The sequence below is a fragment of the Saccharomyces mikatae genome (genome assembly GCF_947241705.1).
Source record: "Saccharomyces mikatae IFO 1815 strain IFO1815 genome assembly, chromosome: 4".
Taxonomy (NCBI): Eukaryota; Fungi; Ascomycota; class Saccharomycetes; order Saccharomycetales; family Saccharomycetaceae; genus Saccharomyces; species Saccharomyces mikatae.
The window spans coordinates 1,449,869-1,469,493 of record NC_079259.1 but is presented as its reverse complement, the minus strand read 5'-3'; the positions used below and the strand labels follow the sequence as shown (position 1 = coordinate 1,469,493).

The 19,625-nt window shown below is 37.0% G+C and overlaps 12 protein-coding genes across 12 annotated transcripts; 6 read left to right on the top strand and 6 right to left on the bottom strand.

The window, feature by feature from the left end:
• Positions 1-60: 60 nt before the first annotated feature.
• Positions 61-1,770, bottom strand: STL1 (glucose-inactivated glycerol proton symporter STL1; the record flags this gene model as incomplete). The annotated part of the gene is made up of 1 exon (XM_056221735.1): positions 61-1,770. One exon carries the CDS (start codon positions 1,768-1,770, stop codon positions 61-63), a length of 1,710 nt encoding a protein of 569 aa, XP_056081496.1.
• Positions 1,771-4,810: 3,040 nt separating this feature from the next.
• HSP31 (glutathione-independent methylglyoxalase) lies at positions 4,811-5,524 on the top strand (the record flags this gene model as incomplete). Its single annotated transcript, XM_056221734.1, has 1 exon — positions 4,811-5,524. One exon carries the CDS (start codon positions 4,811-4,813, stop codon positions 5,522-5,524), a length of 714 nt encoding a protein of 237 aa, XP_056081495.1.
• A 623-nt stretch (positions 5,525-6,147) lies between these two features.
• Positions 6,148-7,302, top strand: KRE28 (Kre28p; the record flags this gene model as incomplete). Its single annotated transcript, XM_056221733.1, has 1 exon — positions 6,148-7,302. One exon carries the CDS (start codon positions 6,148-6,150, stop codon positions 7,300-7,302), a length of 1,155 nt encoding a protein of 384 aa, XP_056081494.1.
• Positions 7,303-7,354: 52 nt separating this feature from the next.
• CAB1 (pantothenate kinase) lies at positions 7,355-8,458 on the bottom strand (the record flags this gene model as incomplete). Its single annotated transcript, XM_056221732.1, has 1 exon — positions 7,355-8,458. One exon carries the CDS (start codon positions 8,456-8,458, stop codon positions 7,355-7,357), a length of 1,104 nt encoding a protein of 367 aa, XP_056081493.1.
• A 456-nt stretch (positions 8,459-8,914) lies between these two features.
• APA2 (bifunctional AP-4-A phosphorylase/ADP sulfurylase) lies at positions 8,915-9,892 on the top strand (the record flags this gene model as incomplete). Its single annotated transcript, XM_056221730.1, has 1 exon — positions 8,915-9,892. The coding sequence occupies one exon, from the start codon at positions 8,915-8,917 to the stop codon at positions 9,890-9,892; it is 978 nt and encodes a 325-aa protein (XP_056081492.1).
• Positions 9,893-10,133: 241 nt separating this feature from the next.
• Positions 10,134-10,517, top strand: QCR7 (ubiquinol--cytochrome-c reductase subunit 7; the record flags this gene model as incomplete). Its single annotated transcript, XM_056221729.1, has 1 exon — positions 10,134-10,517. The coding sequence occupies one exon, from the start codon at positions 10,134-10,136 to the stop codon at positions 10,515-10,517; it is 384 nt and encodes a 127-aa protein (XP_056081491.1).
• A 281-nt stretch (positions 10,518-10,798) lies between these two features.
• HLR1 (Hlr1p) lies at positions 10,799-12,067 on the bottom strand (the record flags this gene model as incomplete). The annotated part of the gene is made up of 1 exon (XM_056221728.1): positions 10,799-12,067. One exon carries the CDS (start codon positions 12,065-12,067, stop codon positions 10,799-10,801), a length of 1,269 nt encoding a protein of 422 aa, XP_056081490.1.
• A 2,481-nt stretch (positions 12,068-14,548) lies between these two features.
• On the bottom strand, positions 14,549-15,850 carry RBA50 (Rba50p; the record flags this gene model as incomplete). The annotated part of the gene is made up of 1 exon (XM_056221727.1): positions 14,549-15,850. The coding sequence occupies one exon, from the start codon at positions 15,848-15,850 to the stop codon at positions 14,549-14,551; it is 1,302 nt and encodes a 433-aa protein (XP_056081489.1).
• A 255-nt stretch (positions 15,851-16,105) lies between these two features.
• Positions 16,106-16,345, bottom strand: SNA2 (Sna2p; the record flags this gene model as incomplete). The annotated part of the gene is made up of 1 exon (XM_056221726.1): positions 16,106-16,345. The coding sequence occupies one exon, from the start codon at positions 16,343-16,345 to the stop codon at positions 16,106-16,108; it is 240 nt and encodes a 79-aa protein (XP_056081488.1).
• Positions 16,346-16,620: 275 nt separating this feature from the next.
• SMKI04G7160 (uncharacterized protein) lies at positions 16,621-16,923 on the bottom strand (the record flags this gene model as incomplete). Its single annotated transcript, XM_056221725.1, has 1 exon — positions 16,621-16,923. One exon carries the CDS (start codon positions 16,921-16,923, stop codon positions 16,621-16,623), a length of 303 nt encoding a protein of 100 aa, XP_056081487.1.
• A 219-nt stretch (positions 16,924-17,142) lies between these two features.
• Positions 17,143-17,346, top strand: SMKI04G7150 (uncharacterized protein; the record flags this gene model as incomplete). The annotated part of the gene is made up of 1 exon (XM_056221724.1): positions 17,143-17,346. The coding sequence occupies one exon, from the start codon at positions 17,143-17,145 to the stop codon at positions 17,344-17,346; it is 204 nt and encodes a 67-aa protein (XP_056081486.1).
• A 647-nt stretch (positions 17,347-17,993) lies between these two features.
• AGE1 (GTPase-activating protein AGE1) lies at positions 17,994-19,421 on the top strand (the record flags this gene model as incomplete). Its single annotated transcript, XM_056221723.1, has 1 exon — positions 17,994-19,421. The coding sequence occupies one exon, from the start codon at positions 17,994-17,996 to the stop codon at positions 19,419-19,421; it is 1,428 nt and encodes a 475-aa protein (XP_056081485.1).
• Between the last annotated feature and the right edge of the window lie 204 nt (positions 19,422-19,625).

Here is a 19,625-nt window from a genome sequence, read left to right as displayed (position 1 = left end):
GCAAGAATGCCTCTTTTAAGTAAAGTACAGAATAAATTGTGGGTTTGGCGAATACATTAGTCAGTTTTCTGAAGTTGCCTTATCATTAACTGTGTCTTCATTTTTAATGTTTGAAGAACTAGATGAGTTATCACCGTTCATTTGGTTGTATGTATCCTCAAGTCTATCTTCAGCAAAATCATCCTTTTCCATCTCGTCGTCGTACGAGCCCAAAGCATTGGCATGATCTTCGACCTCTTGTAACGACAATTTAGGTAGGAGATTTGCGACTCTCCATGGTTGAGTACCATCTTCATAGGCTTTAGCAAAGATAATATCTATTTCTTCTAAACTTCTACCTGCAGTTTCAGGGTAGAAAAAGAAAATAACTGGAATGTACAGATAATTCATAACAGCAAAGAATAAGTAGCAACCCCATCCGGACTGTCCGATAAAAATGGGGGTGAACATAACCACAGCAAAGTTACACAGCCAATTAGTGCATGTAGAGAAAGCGTTTGTTGATGCACGAACTTTCATTGATGCAATTTCTGGTGGATATATCCATGGCAATGATAACAAGGATAAACCGAAGAACGTAATGAACAAAAATAGACCGACGGCGGCACCTCTTGCATTCTCTTTATTCTCTTTAACCAGGCATGCGAATGTAATTGTGAATGAAACAGCTTGGCCTGTGGCACCTAATAAAAATAGCTTACGTCTACCTAGCTTTTCTATCAAAAAGAACGAACCGATAGTAGATAAGGCATAGATTGTTGCGAAGACACCACCTATAATCATTGATAATCTATAATCTAGTTTAATTGTCTTGTTGAATAGCACAGTAGAATAGTATATGGCAGCGTTACAACCAGTAAACTGCTGAAAAAATTGTGTTGAAGCTGCAATCAAGGCTCTTTGTAAATTTTGGGATTTGCCTCTGGAGAACAAACTAGACAAAGAATGCTTTTCGTGTTTGGTCCTGTTGACAGCGTCGTGAAGCATAGCAACTTCTGTGATAACTTCTTCGTCATTTGGATCTGCATCGTCTAGCGTTCCCACCAGATAGCGTGCTTCTTCAGTTCGACTCTGAGAAATCAACCAACGAGGTGACTCAGGTAAATTAATCATGAAAGCAAGTAGGAACAGGGCAAAAACGATTTGCATCGATACGGGAAATCTCCATTGAACGGAGCTATTTGTGTATGACAATCCAAAGTCAATCCAGTAAGCGATCATGGTACCGAATGCGATTGTAGAACCTTCTAGATTAACTAGCAAACCTCTATTTTCTGGCTTAGACATCTCAGATTGCCAAACGGGAATAGTGGAAGTATTTAAGCCCGTACCAACACCTGTGACAACTCTCCCGACGATAAACTGACCCAATGCCCAGTAGCCACGAAATGCACATGTGGAGATAATAGCACCTATAATAGTTATTATAGACCCCAAAAGGATTAACGGCTTTCTACCGATTCTTTCACCATAAAACATAACAAACAATGAACCTACAAAACAACCTAATTCATAACAGGAAGTAGTTGCACCTTGCACTACAGTTGCATGTCTGTCATGGTCACCGTTTTCTTTTGTAGCTGGAAATTCGTAGTTGAATTGTTTACCAGTGATTAAACTTGCCATTAATCCTTGGTCGTATCCAAACAATGAGAAACCCGTCATGGACGCAATGGTGATAAAATACCGCAACTTCTGACCTGTTAATCCCCAATGACTGGTTCTGCTTATAAATTTTCCTTTAATCTTAGATACTTTTGAAACCTTCATCTTTCGCGATTATTATACTCTCTTTTTTCTTTATTTATTTGTGTTAACAAGTGAAAATAAACAATTATCATCAATCAGTAAAAGATTAAAAACAACTGGTATTGATACCTGTTTATATATCATGAGATTGATTACTCCTGAATCGTAATTGCACTTCTAACCCTCTAAGACCAAACAGTGTTGAGAAGGAAAAAATTGAAGCTAAAAAATCTCAATTAAACTTTATTCATTTCCCTGTTTATTTGCTTGCTCGTTACAAGCGTTCCTAATGAGCGCCCTACCAAGAACGAAGTACCCATTCCCTTACCGGGATCTGCACGTTGTCTAGATTGTTGCTATCCCAAAGCAGCCAAACGCAATAGCTACATCTAGCGAGAATTGACCAACCAAAAACGGTACATGGTCCGAGGAACGCTGGGGAATCATCATCTCTTTCTGACGTAGTGGACGGCTAGCACCTTCTGCTTACTTTCTTTTCATGCAATGAACAGGGCCGCTCGAACAGCAACGTAGCGCCGAATTCCCCACGAGACGGAGATACCACACGAATGCAGTAGCAAATGACATTTCCGCGGGGTAAACGGCGGGCGCAGAAGGACAAATTCAGACCCTTCATCGCAGTCAAAATGACGCAAAGTCGAATCAAAGTGAGCCAAATGGGTCAAATGGATTAGAATAGGTGGGACAAAATTGTTACTTTTGTGACAACGGCACTTATGTAGTCCGTACATCCGTCATTGTCGGGTATAGTAACTTGATGATTGGCCTACTACGAATAGAAGGCACTAGATGTGCCTCTCGCCCGGACTTGGCAACAGCATAGATAGTAGCTTTCTCTTGCCCTCTGATTTTGTCTTGGCCGCAATCTGGGTTTATCCCTATTTGATGATGACGTACTCGGTGTGTTGAAGATGATTAAGGGGCATGTTTTGCCAAGGAATAACATGAAAATAGGTAGCATAGAGGCGGATTAATGTTGGCCGGATCACCCCTGATTACGATATTTAATGATTCTTATGGAGTACTGATAGGGCCACATATTTAGTGAATTGTAAGGTAACTGTGTTAGAACCATTTTTTTTTAGGTGAAAATGTCACCAGTAAGTTTTGGATATTCCGATAATGGGATTTTCCTGACTAAACCTCGTTAAGAATAGGGGAGGCGCTTGTAATGTCTTTTTCTCATTTCTGAACAACTCCAGGATACAAAATGCTCCTTGCGCCATTTTTTTTCGTTTAGACACAGATAACTCGATACAGAACGCAACATTGAAAGATATATCGGAGCATATCAAGGTTGCCATGCTGATTTTCTTGTGTGTGTATGGTACGGTTGTTCTTTGCTCTCATATTTCCTTGTGTGTTGTTCTAATAACATATTAAATCTTTAGATTCCAAAATTTAAATATTAATAGATGTCAGTGCGGTGTTCAAACGGTCAAGGTCCGCTCATAATGTCTCCGATACTGTTTCATTATCTTGCTTGGAACCATTTTTAGTATATCTAAAGTCTTCTGTCAAGTTTGAAAGATTATTAAACTACAACCTGTAAATTGCCTTTATTTTTCAACTACTATTTTTTTAAGTTGATAGATACCTTTGAACACAGTTTCATTTCTATCCGTCTTCTTTATCTATTTTCTTTAATAAGGATAGTTGCAGCTGAACGAAGTACCTCAAGTCATAATCTGATGTAATATCTATCTCTTTTACTGCGTGATCTTCTCTGTTTTGAGGCTGTGTAACTTTTTTTTTTGCTATGCTGAAAACTTTTCGGACATTTCACTGCAGCTTCCTTTCAATTAGTGTCATTTATCCGCATCACATTAAATAGCATTACAACAACGACTAGTACCCCGCACTAGTCAATGAATAAATATACCTTTCATCAGTTTTCATTCTTTGATATAGATGAAGATTTATCCCACTCTGCTGCAATGTAGATCTCAGAGAGTGTGTTGTCTCTAAGCTATTAGCTGCCCAATATTACGTATTTCCTGTTTTTTTTCCCATCGCCTCCTCTATAGTCGATCAGAGATTATACTCTTAACCTCTTTTTTTAACTGATCCATAGTTCCGGGGTGGATCAAGACTCTTACATTAGGCGAGTATACACCTTATGTTCCGTACGGTTTACTTTCTTCATTATTTTGGGAATTGTTACTGCTTCGCATGCACTGGGCTACGTTTGCATTTTCCAACACAGTACGCTAAAAGAGTAGGAGTTTACTGTAAGATGTTACTTGAAGATGAAAATAACGACTGCTGGACACATTCTAGTGCAATTGAATTAACCATTTTCAATGGTCATTATCTTGCAAAACCTATCAGAGAGTAAACGAAATAAACGCAAAATAGTCGCCGATGACAATTAACACTTGATCATACAGCATGCTTTTATTTTAACTGTGCAGTGCGACTTGTTCTGAGCTCTTTCACGCCTTGCAGTAGTATACTATTATAGGAAATAAACTATGGCCTCTTCGAAGAACTATTCAAACTATCTTTATATTCCTAGTTATCTAATCTAATACTAGTGATTTATTATGTTTGCCTAATGGCAATAGTAAGAATAGTAACTGTGATAACATCTTTACTCCAGAATAGAATTTTTCCCCACTGTCTTCTGTTGTCGTTCTTTCTCTCAGTTGGAGTACTACTAACATTAACCCCTTCTGAAAAGAATTCAACGTTGTAGAATATGTAACTCTAATTCTTATTAATGTTTAGTGCTACGTAATGAATTTTTGCATGCTTCATTGATGATTCATAATTCCGAGTATTTAAAGTAAAAAAAAGGAACTTGTGGGTGCTTACCTAATAGCTACCGAAGGAATGGAAGAAAAAATTTAAGGGATGACTTAAACGGTTCAGTTATTATACTATAATCTTCGCACCGTTTCAACCTTCTATTTAAACATGCATAAGGAAAGATTAATATTTTTATTATTCAAGTATATTCCATCAACAACTTGTTTTACTTCTGACCCTCACTTTTCGCTGAGCAAGTGTACAGAATATACCTGAATAAATTTAAACAATGTCTCCAAAAAAAGTTTTACTAGCTCTTACTTCCTATAACGATGTGTTCTACAGTGATGGAGCTAAGACCGGTGTGTTTGTTGTAGAGGCTTTACATCCCTTCAACACATTTAGAAAAAAGGGTTATGAAGTCGATTTTGTATCTGAAACTGGAAAATTTGGTTGGGATGAACATTCCTTAGTTACGGATTTTCTAGACGGTCAAGACAGAGATGACTTCTTAAATAAAAGTTCCGATTTTAATAAGACATTGGCCAGAATCAATACTCCAAAAGAAGTAAACGCGGACGATTATAGTATTTTTTTTGCATCTGCTGGTCATGGTACCTTATTTGATTACCCAAAAGCAAAAGACTTGCAAGACGTTGCATCTGAAGTCTATGCTAACGGCGGTGTTGTCGCTGCAGTTTGTCATGGTCCTGTTATTTTCGATGGGTTAACCGACAAGAAAACAGGGAAGCCATTGATTAAAGGCAAATCTATCACCGGTTTTACTGATGTCGGTGAGACCATGCTGGGTGTTGATAACATTATGAAAGCCAAGGGCCTGGCATCTGTGGAAGATATCGCCAAAAAATATGGAGCTAAATATCTAGCTCCTATTGGACCCTGGGATGATTATTCAATCACTGATGGAAAAGTGGTAACTGGTGTTAATCCAGCTTCAGCCTACTCCACTGCCGTTAGATCTATTGAAGCCCTAGAGAATTGAATAGAAATATGAGAAATCGAATATTGATTATAATTTACTCAGTTGTGAGCAACTTAGAAAATGTGGTAATATATGCAGACAATATGCCCTAAGTTCTAAAGTTTAACCACTAGGAAGTTAGAGAAAGACATGTCTAAAATGAGGCTATTGGTAAATAACTTTGTAATCTTTATCTTTTATTATCTGTAACTAAAACTTAACAATGCGTATTGTAGTAGGTGACAAAGTATGCTGTTTTTGAAATAAATCCTGATAAACGATCAAGCCAACTTGAATGTTGCATTGAGCTCATGTGGAAGTGCCGCTAATCAATGTGATGCTACATCATCTAGACAATCAAAATCCTTCAATTCTGAGAGGGAATAAAATGGAAATAACCATATAAGCAAAAGATTTTATTTCCCGAGAGAAGTATTTGCATCCTCTAGAAAGTTTTTTCTTGAAAAACTAGGTGACTAGGTGATTGATTGATAGTTCATGTAAAAAAAAATCAAATAATATGGAAAACTTAAGATCGCGCATTTATTGTTTATAATGCAGAAGAATAAACAACGGCAAAAAAATCATCTGGAAGGTAAAAAACATATAGTTTATAGTTCCAAAGGTGAAAAGTTACTAAAATAATGAATACCGACAGCGTGAGCGTAAAGGATTATGAGACTGTCTTAAGGGACATTGAGGATACTATTGCTCTGAGTAGCGAAGAGGTCCTAAATAATCAAGAGCTTAGACTCAAAAATACGTTGCATGAAATCGCTTCCAGCATTCTGGCGATAAATGAAGAGAACAAGTTCGTTAACCCACTTAGGAACGATGAAAATTTAGAGGTAGCGGGAAAAGAGGCGTATGTGAACCCCAAAATTTTAGGTGTAAAGATCAAAGAATTCAATAAACTGATGGAGTTATTAAAGCTGACTTACTTAGAACAGGAGACGTTGGACTATTTTTTCAGATTTACTTTGTCTTCGACAAAACCACTACAACTGGATTCTGAAAAAGACCCTCAATTTGTAAAACTAAATGAAAGGGTTAATGATCTCAAAGATGAAATTTTGAACGTGAAAGAAACTAAAATAGAACAGATCAAAACTGATATTCAAGAGGTGAGTCATAATTTTGCCGAAAAGCAAGACCTAATAAATGAGCTTTATTTGGAAGCCACAGGTGAGATAGAAAACTGTTGGGATTCGCTCAAGGAACTGAAACACTTAACAAATCAAGAAGATAAAAATATGGTAGAAGAAAATGATGTAATATTGAATTTAGGTGATTCAGATGGTTTCGTCGAGGAGACGTACACGAACTGGCAGAAACTGCTCTTTTTGCAAAAGCAAAATCAAAAGTTGACGAAAGAACTTAGAGAAATGAATGAAAGTAAACGTCAAATAATACAAAAAGGTGAGCAGCAAAGAAAAGATGATTCGGAACACTCAATGGTCAATGATTCAGAATTATGTCAGTCAATTAATCTGCTCATAAAGTTCTGGGAGAAGTATTTCTTGTTTAAAGGATCAAACTCGACTATCTTAAATTTCGAAATCTTTACTCAACTTGGTAAAGTACAATTTGAGATAAAGGATTTGCAATATATAATAGTCATATCTTTAAGCAATTTAAAAAGGCCAATAATAAAGGATATAACTATTTTAGAAAAGTCAGGCGGAAATATACTTACAAATGCTGAAGCAAGCGGTAAACTTAACGACAAGTACCGAAATAATAGTAAAATACAAATCTTTGAGGTGATGGATAACATTATAAGCGACTTAACAAATTAATTTTTAGATAAAGATGTACGTAATATTACCAGCAAAAAACAAATAAATCTATCTACGTATCTGTGTTCTTAATAGATGAATGACGAGACGCGCTTAGAAAAGCTCCCATTGCGCCCAAATAGCCTTCATGTTTGAGAAAGAACGCCTGCTTTGATCCTTGAGACCAAAAATTTATAGCATAACTCAAGGTATTCATAGTAGTCAAATGGCCTCTAGTATAAGACCCACCAAAGTATATATTCTGTATGTTGTGAATTTTAGCTTGCAAATAGGCTATTTGACCAATATTGTTGGAAATAGCGAATAAAAGGCTTTTACAAATATCAGGATTCTTAAACATTTGTCCATTATTTTTCTCAATAGATTCATGCGAGGAATATAATTCATCGTCGTTATTGGCCAAAGGTGTGCTAGATGTAATTCTGTTCTGGAAAACTTTACCGAATGAGCTTGCGATAGCCGAAGACTTTAGACCGATTTTATTATAGTCTGTTCCATATATATCTCCAACCAGCATATCAACGCTAGAATTGTCACCTTCTTGAGCCCAATCGAGCATCTGATCGTAGGTTTGGGCCCCAGTAATTAGCGATAGCAGGCCCCAAAGAGTTCCTCCTCCCAATGAAGACCCACCCACTCTACTAAAATTATTTGGTTCTGTGACCTTTAACATAGAGACGCCCGACCCTATATTGACCAGAAGGTACGGGTATATGGCCTTCGAGTCCATGGTGCCGGAACTGGTAGGTATTATCATTTCACCATCTTGGTCGTTATAAGTGAATACCTCATCGGAAATTTCGTGAATGAAAAAGTCTAAACCTTGAATTAAACCTTCCATTTCTTCAAATCTCGATATATCCTTTATTTGAGGGAAGTTTTTATACAACAAATCATAAAACTTGAAGGCGCCACCGCCGGTAGCAATTATATGAGTCATATCATAGCGCCCATTGTTATGTTCTTTGATAATGGAATGCAGAAGTTCCATGAATTTATCGATTCTCTCTGTCTCAATGGTGTAGAACATCAGCCTGTTGCTCTTTATAGGCGAGAAAACGACTTTAGCTAGAGTGCCTCCTATATCAATAGCAAGATTGAAAGTATTGTCGCCATAATCACAATTGTACGATATCTCTTGAGTAATTCGCGGCATTGCGATTCTCTTCCCATGCACTCAATTGGAACTACAAACCTCTTATTCCAGTAGAGGTATAGTTTAATGATGAAACTATTCGAAGTTTTATGTTCTTTTTTACTCATCGTTATATTGGTGAAGTAAAATTTCGGCCGATACTGCGGGAACTGCGCTAGTCGTTTAACGCCATGTAAGATCCCTCCGAAATAGGGCAGTTAGGAGCCAAGAAAGGTACCGGTAAATACATTTTAGATGAGTTGAATGGATAGATCGTAGATAACTTCTCCGCATTTTACTGGAATTTTTTGAGATGCTGTTAGACATGTGGCTGTGAATGTGCATATGAAAAATCTTTTAATCATAGCAGCGTCACGTGTATAGACTTTGTTTCGAGAGTGAGTTCGAAGTATTGAAATGTGGGAAAATTGGTTAAGACGACCAAACTTTTGGACTTAGGAAGGTAGGGGCATAAAGATGATTGGAGAGGACTTGAAACAGAAGATCCACGATAAATTCGTTGCAGCTCAAAGGGATGGCCATTTGAAACTAACCCGCGCAGAATCTAGGAAATTGAAGGATCCACTTAAGGCGACCCAATATTGGGTGACATTCGCTCCGTCTTTAGCATTGAAATCAGACGGAAAGAGGAGTAACGATTCCAAGAAAGAGGACCCTTTCGCCAACCCAGACCAAGAACTAGTTGTAGTGGATGATGTGAATGACGATGGAGAATATAAGTTACTACTTAACAAATTTCCTGTGGTCCCTGAGCATAGTCTCTTGGTGACAAGCGAGTTTAAGGATCAGAAATCTGCCTTGACGCCAAGGGATCTGATGACTGCTTACAAGGTGCTTTGTTGCCTTGACAAAGACAAAGATGATGACACATCTGATGAAAAATACCTGGTTTTTTATAATTGTGGACCTCACAGCGGTTCTTCACAAGCTCACAAACACTTGCAGATACTACGAATGCCGAAAGAGTTTACCCCTTTCCAAGACACATTATGTAACGAAAAGGGTTACTTCTTGCCCACCTTTAATGCAGAGCCATTGCAAGATGACAAGGTTTCCTTTGCCCATTTTGTCTTGCCACTACCGGAATCACCTGATCAAGTTGACAAAGACCTTCTCGCCATGTGTTATATTTCTTTGATGCAAAAAGCACTTACATTCTTCCAAGATTGGGCCAACGAATCTCCGGAGCTGATCAAGTCATATAACGTTCTATTGACCAAGAAATGGATCTGCGTAGTACCAAGATCGCACGCTAAGAGTGAGCCACCATTGACATTAAATATAAACTCCACGGGATACTGCGGCATGATCCTAGTCAAAGACAAAGAGAAACTGGACACACTCACTGCAAAACCCCATCTGGTAGACAAGTCGCTACTGGAATGCGGATTTCCCACTACTGCTGGTGGAAAACCAACAAAATATCACTATTGAAGTGCTATTAGCAATATAACTTACCTATAGATGTGTAACTACACCGCAGTTGTGTTTTGACCAATCAAAAGCGATGCGCTTTTTATCGGGTGACCCCGCGAGGGGCCTGTAATTTTGCTTTCATAACGCAGTAATAAAAGGGAACAGATGCTAAAGCTAGGAAAAGCGCGGTTGAAGTATCTGTCTGTGTGAATAAATCGCAAGATTAGAGATAACAATTATAAGTTCCAGAAAGAACAAGATGCCACAATCATTCACTTCCATTGTCAAAATTGGTGATTATATTCTGAAGTCTTCCGTCCTATCTAAGCTATGTGTTCCAGTCGCCAACCAATTTATTAATCTCGCTGGCTACAAGAAACTAGGCCTCAAGTTTGACGATTTGATTGCAGAAGAAAACCCTGTCATGCAGACCGCCTTGAGAAGACTGCCTGAAGATGAATCTTATGCCAGAGCATATAGAATAATTAGAGCTCACCAAACCGAATTGACCCATCATCTATTGCCAAGAAACGAATGGATCAAAGCTCAAGAAGATGTCCCTTACTTGCTGCCATACATATTAGAAGCCGAAGCCGCTGCTAAGGAAAAGGACGAGTTAGATAACATAGAAGTCTCCAAATGAAACAGAATCACCATGAGCACGTAAACAGAAAAAAGCATTAAATATTCATTTTGAGAGAAGGACAAGAGGCTGCACCATATCCTACACCATTTCTATATATACTAGCGTTAGCTTATAACGCTTACTTAATATTATTTATTTATCATAGTGCGAATTAAAATTTTTATTATGACATCTTTACAATGTTATGTTTATTATAAATGGGGTATCTATTAGTATTTATCTGTTCTATAGTTATGCATTGTGGGTATCGAGTAGTTGATGTATATTTTTTGTTCTTATTATTTTCTAGTGCAAAATAACTTGGCAAAAATATTAAACTTTCTATTTTTCTTGAATGTTTTCTTTTCATATTGAGTTGAAAGGCGCTTATCGTTCCTGTCAGAGGGAAGGGGCCATTGTTGAGTGGGCAAAGTAGAACCTTCGTCAGTTCTTTTGGTGTCGTTGTACACATGAAGGGGCTCTCCTCGTAGTATTTCTTCGGGAATGCTTTCCTCTCCATCATCATCTGTTTGTTTCTCAGAGTCAAGAATAGAAGAGGACAGTGACGTCACATGATCAAAATCTTCAGTGAAAGATATCATATCGTACTCTTGAGACTGAAAATTAAAGCTATTGACGGATTTCTCATCTTTGGGGAAATACTTTCTTATCGAAGAAGATTCAGGTGACAATTTAACTCTTTCGCTTGTACTCGTTTGGAAATTATCAATATCCTGAATTAAGGTTGTTGCAGGAGTATCAAGATCATAAAGAACATCGTCCAGGTAATTACCATTGATTGCGTTGATTCTACCTGCATTATTAATGTTACAAGACACAGGAGTAATCGACCTAGAGGAAAATAAAGAAGTAACAGAACTTTGCTTCGTTAAACTTTGTGGATCTGTGGATTTTTCATCACTATTTAAAGGCAAATATCTTGCTGAATTGTAGTATCTTTGCTTTTGCGCATGTATTTTTAATGAGTTATAGCTCCTGGCATTTTCCAATGTCCGGTTCTTATCTTCGTTCGTATCTACAGATAAAGAAGTTGACAGTGGTTTTATGGGCTCCAATAGCTGAGAATTGGTATCGTCTTCGTCCATCTCTTCATTTATAGTTAATTCTGGTACAGAGCTGCACTTGTGAGACGAATAAAATTCATCTAATTTCACTGGCACTGACTTAGTTTTGCGATGTGATCTACACATTCTTGGCTTATTGATGAGCACATCATCCAAATTAATGATAGCGTCCGGCACTCCTTTAATTGGCGATGTATATGTGGACTCTTCGCTGACAAAAAATCTTGGGCTCGGTGAAGATATTAATGTCAATTCATTTTGAGGTTCATTAAGCATAGTCAGGTTTATACCGCTTGCTCTTCTTGGAGTACTTTCAAAAGTAGGTGAGTCATAAGTAGAAGCTAAGGCGGGCGCAGAAATCGGCTGTTTTAAAAATTCAAAATCTCCAGAAATAGCAAAGGATCTCTTATGACGATGCCTGTTTCTTGGAGGGGTAGAAAAATCCTTCATTTGGGAAGGAGGTGGAGGGCATAAGTTTTCCATTTCAGCTAGTCGATTTAATGGGCTAATATGAAGAAAAAAAGATCAAAAACAATAAAAGTATAATACAGGAAAAAGAATGAGAGCAAAAATAATGATAAGTTGGTTTGGAAGTATGCCTTCAATAGCAACTATATAGAAGAGTTCTAATTTTTCTTTTTTTAAATGAATGACGGCTAGTTGGTTATATTCTGTAAATTTCAGAACTCTATAGGAAAGAAATATCAAAGCGGTGATGAACCTTAATATATAATTTCTCTTTGATTATGCTATTGTCAAATAACAACCTTTTATAAGTACTTGTTTTCCTTTCACACGTGCACCTCTTCACAATAAAAAATATGCTCTTTCTTTTTAGATGTTGCCTACTTATATAAAAGCTTTCACCATATTTGTCGATGCGACACGTAAGCTCGTTTGGAAAAGAGACCTTACCCGAACTTAATTACCAAAAAGGTAGAGAACGCGTGAAAACAGGGTCTCAATTTCCTAATTTGGTATATATGATTACTAGAAAAGGACGTATATCCCTACGCTTTTGCAGACAAGAATGCATTACGTGAACGTTGTACAGCCATTGTGGATATGGAATCAAACAGGCACTGTCGTGAATACAGATACTGGATCATAAAAGAGAATAGCGAAAGCGGAAAAGCCTCATATGAAACCTTGTATTGGTATCAGGTGGATCTGGTCCTAGAAGTATGGTAGACAGCTCCTTTTTTAATCTACAAAAACTCTCCAACTGAAATAGCATCGGTCAGCATATTAATTTTTATTTAATTTCCTCGGTTAATTTCGTCATTTAATCTCTTTAGTAAGTAAACTAATGTATTACTATTATATATTTATTGGGTTGTTTTATATATTCTTGTCTTTAAAGACTTTCATCGTTCTCCTCCTTGACTACACAATGGCAATATTCTAAATTATTCTTATTGTATCTAAATAATGATAATTTCTTAGTTTATTATTTATATAAACAATAATTCTTCGGAGTTCCACTCTGTGGAAACTATTGTTACTCACTGATTTACGTTTACGTATCTATTTGCACATGTCTATAACGGTAGATATTGTATTATTTGGTACCTTTGTCTGTAAGGTGAATACGGAGCGTAAGAAAAACGGCCAAATTACATGAATACAGTACCCATAAAATCCTAGTAAAAATCTCAGCTAGTTTAAAACAAGTATTGTTAAGACCTTCTTATAATCAGTCTTCCATATCGTCATCTTATATGGTTATTATTCCATGTATACTTGACATGAGAACAATTTCTTGCTATGCTGAAGTTATGAGAAAATAGAGACAGAAGAAATATAATTAAAAAAAAAAAAGCCTCATCAAGAAAATGGCACATCATGCAAAAACTATAAGTTCTGAAGTTGTAATTTGAAACTATCAACACAATGAAAAAGTGATTCAGTTACCATATTATGCTACATAAGTGATTTGCACGGTATCGCGTAAGGTTTCGTGCAGTAAATAGTGAAAATACAATAAAATTAATGTCTCGGAGATTTTCGCTGGACTTGTCAAGTATACTAACCTGGAGTGGCGTGATTTAGAGGCTCGTCGTGCAATTTATTGGCCATATAATTCATGTAGTTATTTGGTAGCTTTGCCATCCCAGCCGGGTATCCAAATATGATGAAAAAATTTTCTTTAACTAATATAAAGGATGAGATGAGAATGATTACGATACGAACATACACTTCCAGCAAATGAAAAGAATGTCAAATATCTGCAGTTAACAGTTTGAATGATAAAGTTGGTTAATGAGAGAACTCATTATCACACTATATGCTGTGTATATGTAAAACTGACATGGATTGCACAACTTAAGTTTGTCGAGGATCGTTTTTTTAAACTGAATCTTGCTCTTTTTTGGCGCTTGAAACCCTCGATGAATGTGTCAATGTGCAAAGATAAAATATTGTTCTCTGTTGATCAGTGATTTTGGCTTTGCTTTGGAGAAGTATCTTTTCCCTTTCCCATAATTGACTTTTGTCCTAAAAGTTGTTCGGAGAGAATAAGCATAGTTGAAGTTGCGACTTTTTATTTTTTTTTTGCTTTTGCATGGATACCATATCTATGCACGTCTCATGTTTATTGGACCTTCAACATTGGTTTTTCCTTCTGTTTTGAGGTTAATATTTTTTTCTCTACTTTTGATATGTCACATATTAATACCGATTATGTTCTTAATTTCCTCATCGCTGTTGTTTTAATTCGACTCATTTGAGTTCTTCATTTGTGTTTGGTTGGATATTCAGTTTGAGGTAAACAACATAGTTGGTATGTGCAGGAAATGATTGAAAATCACATGAACATCTGGGTGATCGTACAGAAGTGAAAATACCTGAGGCAGTTTTGTACAAAAAAGAAGCTATAAAAACATTAATCAAAGAGACACATTTTTCTATTTTAGTAAGGGTAGCGCTTTAGCACATCCGTATGTAGTACTGGTCCTTTTCTATCTATTTCTTGGACCTAAAGTCCCCACCGCCTTGTTTCCATAACCAAAGAGCATCAATGGCATAATTTCTGACAGACAAATTTCTGGTGCATTTGTCGTTAGAGGCAACTTCTAGTGACTCGATGATTTTCCCGTCTTTGATTAAGTCCCAGAACATGGAATAAATCTTGTCCATAACGTTTGATATATTTCCGTCTTCCTTATATGTCTCAACATCAATCTCCGGCACTAATTGGTAATAGCTCTTTTGACCTAGTTTATAAAGGATCCTCCCTAGAGTCTGTATTGCAATACATCTTTGTGAAGGAAAGGTGGACCTTGCTAAATGCTCTAACTCCACTATAGTGTAACCAGCGAGTTCAGGCGAATCGCTGTGATGATGCAAGCCAGAGTGAATAGTAGAATCTATTTGTCTTGTGGGCGGAACAAGATTACCTTCAAAATCAAATCTACATTCAGACACATCTTCAATGATGTAACTTTTGTTTGTTTTCTGTTGAACTGATTGCATCCATTTTAGTTTGTTGACCTCTTTGGGCAAATCAGGGAAATATTTTTCATGCAGTTTATCGTTGAAGTTAGGATCATTGATGTCTAACTTCTCTAATTCTATCTCGCTTTGCTTTTCTTCTTTTATAAAATGAACGTCCTTAAAAAGATCTTCGTTTTTCATGTGATCGATGCTTTGTGCCATTTGGAAATCTAAGGGCGCTACATCGTCGACATCGTCGACATCATCATTATATTTTTCCTCTTCTTTGTCTTGTTCGTCAAACTTGACGTGTTTTGAATTGGGCCTTATATCTAGAGCAGCGTTTACATCTTCATCCTCTAAGGGAGGTAAATCATATATGCCTTGTTTATTGCCACCTACCCAGGTGCCAGAAGCACCCTCTATTTCTGCAAATAATGGAGTATTGTTTTCATCTTTGGCCCTTTTATTAATATTCTTTAATAACTTAGTTACCAGCTTAGGATCCAAAGAATCGTAAAGATCCTTACGCTCTTGTATTATTTGCTCATCAGTCATTTCCTGTAGTAGTTTAATATTCTCATTATGGATAGATCTTGCTTCTGATACAGGAACATCCGTAGCCACCTGTTCATTTTCAGCATCTTTAGCGCTGCTTTTCTTCTTTTGGGTTCTTTTCTCTCTCAACCGTTCTTTCCATGATGATATTTTCTTGGGCTTGTATAATTCAGGGAATCCCGTTTTGGAGTTGTTGCTAATAAGCAAATCATTCTCATTGCTCTCAACTGAGTCGGATGTATCTTTCTCCACTATATCGCCTAACAAATCCATTATTCTGCTATTAAAGTGATTTTCTTTCTCAAATGAAGGAAAATGAATATAATTAAAATACAGATTTACTTGGCCCGACAGCGATGAGATGGCTTGCCATTACATAATTACTCATTTTACGTAAATAAAGTACAGAAAATGAAAAATAAAAAGAAATGAGGAAAAATCATGGAAAATAAAAAAAGTGGCAAAATATGGAAAGCAAAAAGCCACTCATCATTTATTACGATGTGAGCAGGGAAGAAAAGGAGGCGCTTATGCTAAACTACCATAGTTATCATCTGCAGAAGAGAGCTGAGAGTATCGAGCACCGCTCTCCTCATATGGATGACAGCTGATCACATACAAAGCATGGATCAGGCCAGGAATGATCCCTAGTAAAAATAACAGAAAATTAATTAGCAGATCCTTGGTAAAAAATCCTCTTTTCAACCAAACTGCTAATGGAGGAATGAAAATTGCAATGAAAACTAAAAACCAATCGCGGGCGTGCATGCTGTGTAGTCTAAAATGGAATATTGTCCAAACACGGTTGCTGGTACTTGATTTAGTTTGGGCGAAAAGCTAGTTAAGATCGAACGAAATAATCTCTTGTTAATCAATCATTCTCTCGCACAATAGACGCCAGAGAAAAAGGGAGAGACAATTAAAAAAATGCGGGTCGCAACACATGGATTATATCGCCCGGGGCATGCGCGTTGCCCCTTACCGGGCCACTATAACGCGTGGTTACACCCGCTCCTTACCCGCAGCCGTTTTGGCGCTTCAGTTCATGCTACGCGGATCTGGACCTGCTTTCTTCCCAGTGAATTTGTCCCAAAGAAGTAACGCGGTTTCCGGATCAGGCGTGATGAGGGCCTGGGCCCAATGTTGGGCCTTTTACAGTTCCAAAAAACGACCTCGCGGGAGACCGTGCGGCCCCGTCTTCGGACGTGATTGGCCGCTTTGGTCGCTTCCGGGCGTAGAACGCCAAAGTTAATTTCCGAAACAGAACCGATCCGAGCCACGCCTTTTCTTTTGCAAGCGGAATACCCGTTTTTAGAATTAGGAAAAAGAAAGCAGAAAAAAATCATCGGTTTTTCTCACATTTTTTACATGAGATATGGTACTGTGTGTCATCGCGATGAATTTCCTGCCTTCCCTCTTCCTATATAAAGAACTCGAGAAATTCTCAATTTCATCTATCCATCCTTCCTTCAGTATTGTTTACTTTTCATACTTACTTTCCACTTTTATCTCTTAAACACACCAATAAAAACAAAAAGTTTCAATAATAACTAATCATACCAAAAATGCAATTCAAGACCATCGTCGCTGCCTTCGCCACTGTTGCCGCTGTTCAAGCTGCTAACGTTTCTACCAACGGTTCTACCAACGGTTCTAACCAATCTAACACCACCAGCACCAAGATCTCTACTGGTGCTGCTGCTTCCAACGCTTTGGGTGCTGGTGTCTTCGGTGCTGCCGTCGCTGCCGGTGTCGCTTTCTTATTCTAAGTTCTTTAATTTTGACTTTTGAGACATACTCCTATATTTTCGAAAACAAATTTTTTATTATCGCTACACAATCAAGTTTTTATGTGCTTTTTTAATAATATTATTATAGAACAAGAAGAAAGACTGCTCTTTCCTTGAAGGGACCAAAGAAGGAAAAAAAATATGTTGGAAGGGTTTGATATGATCTTTTCATGTTCGTTCACTTGTAATGGAATATTAGTTAGAAGATGTAAATAACTTATCTGTTTATTTTTATTTCCTCTCTATAATTATTACCTGTATTAATTCATTATCTAATTTAAAATCTAATCTAATAATAGAAAAATATGATATTTATCTTTTCTTTTTTCTTTTTTTTACTTGGTTTTCCGGATAAATTATCTGCGATAATTCAGGCGGAATTTAAAGGACTGTCGTTTTAAACGGATGAAAACAACTTGTTTCTGTCCTATGTTGGATTTTTTTTTGGCTATCGCTATCGTTACGAGGGTATTTCGACGAGGGCAGAAGAAAGGCAAAAATTTGGGCAAGAATTTGGGCAAGAATTTGGGCAAAAAAGAGGATATTAGTAACTCCATTGAAGACATAGTGATAAGATTGCTGTAATAGTGACTCTAAATATACTTCTTCTGGATGTTCCATCAATAATGGATTTTTATAGTGCCAATACCATTCAAAATGTTGTGCTTTTGCCTAGTAATGAAATAGCACCAAAAATAGCACCAAAAGCACTTCATTTACCATGGTACAACAACCCGTTAAAGTTAACTAATATTCTTCTTAAATCTCTTCGATGTAAATTACAAAAGAACTGCTGCGAGGAGGATCGAGGTTTCGACGTATATTGCGTTATTATAAGAAGCATCGCTTTGTTGATGACTGCAAAAGAATCATTGATATTGCCACAAAGGTTCCCATTTCGTTCGGCCCAGCTATCGTTCACATACTTATCGAATCGTCTTAGTGGGAGTCAGCAAAAGGCCACAAATTCTCATCAGTTTAATCATCAAACTCATCGCATTCATAGTAGCAGTAACAACAGTAACAGTAATAACCGTATTCCATTAAAAAAAGACTCGCCTAAACAGCAGACCCAACATTTTTCTTTTGCTAATACTGGGCCTTCCAATAGAGACGAATTGTTATCGATTGTTCGCAAAATTGATAAATCAAATTTGAAGTGTTGTGATTGCGACAATACTGTAACTGTAGAGTGGGTGTCAATAAATTTATTGTGCATACTGTGTATCAAATGCTCGGGCGTTCATCGATCTTTGGGTTCACATATCTCTAAAGTTAGGTCTTTGACGCTGGACAATTTCACCTCATTGGAAATGATGCATCTTTTACAGAATAATGTCTCCAATAGTAATGTTAATGCCATTTATGAAAGTAACCTTCACAACTTTTCGATTAAGAAGATCACCCCAAATTCCACGGATTCAGAAAGATCAAAATATATTATCGATAAATATCAACTTAAGAAGTTTGTCATTGATAGCAACCAAGGCAGAGAAACTTCTTTAAAATCTTTGATCAAAGCCATCCATTTAGATAGTATCTTCATGATGCAAAGAGCCATTGCACAAAGCAAATATTCTTTAAGAGAATTGACGGCAAGCGAGAAAGAGAAGAATGATTTAAGCCATCCGTCCATTTTTCAGTATTCCTTGAAACATTACGAAATTATTAACGGAACTCCCATCTTCTTCATTACAGAGTTTTTATTGTGCAATGGTATTCATATAGATAACTTACCGAAAATTACTACGAACTGGTCTCCGAAAGTATTGCAGTACTGGCGGATCAAGCTGGAAATGTACGGGACATTTCAAGGTGTAACAGATTCCCGTCCGAAATCAGGGTCGCATTTAAATATGCATTCTAACGCAAATTCAACTTCGTCCTACAATAAGAAACAGGATTTGAAACTAAGCATACCTGAAAGAAGTGCTTCTGCAAGTAAAAGATGGAGTTTGAGTTCCATTCCCAAATCTTCTCAAAATTTGATGTCCCCCACAAACTTATTATCAATGCATAAATCTCTAAAATTGACGAAAAAGGACAAAAAGTAGTATATACTGGTATTTAATTATAAAATTTCCTCTTTAACTGGTTTTCCATAATGCTGTTGTGCTACTTTCCTTCTCAAACTTGTCTTACGTCGCTAGGTCGAGCGCAACACCGCGCAGCTTCAATGAAGAGAAAAACACACAAAAAGTAGACGACACAAATTCTTTTTTTTTTTTGACGTAAAGAAGTTACATTATTTTTCTTTT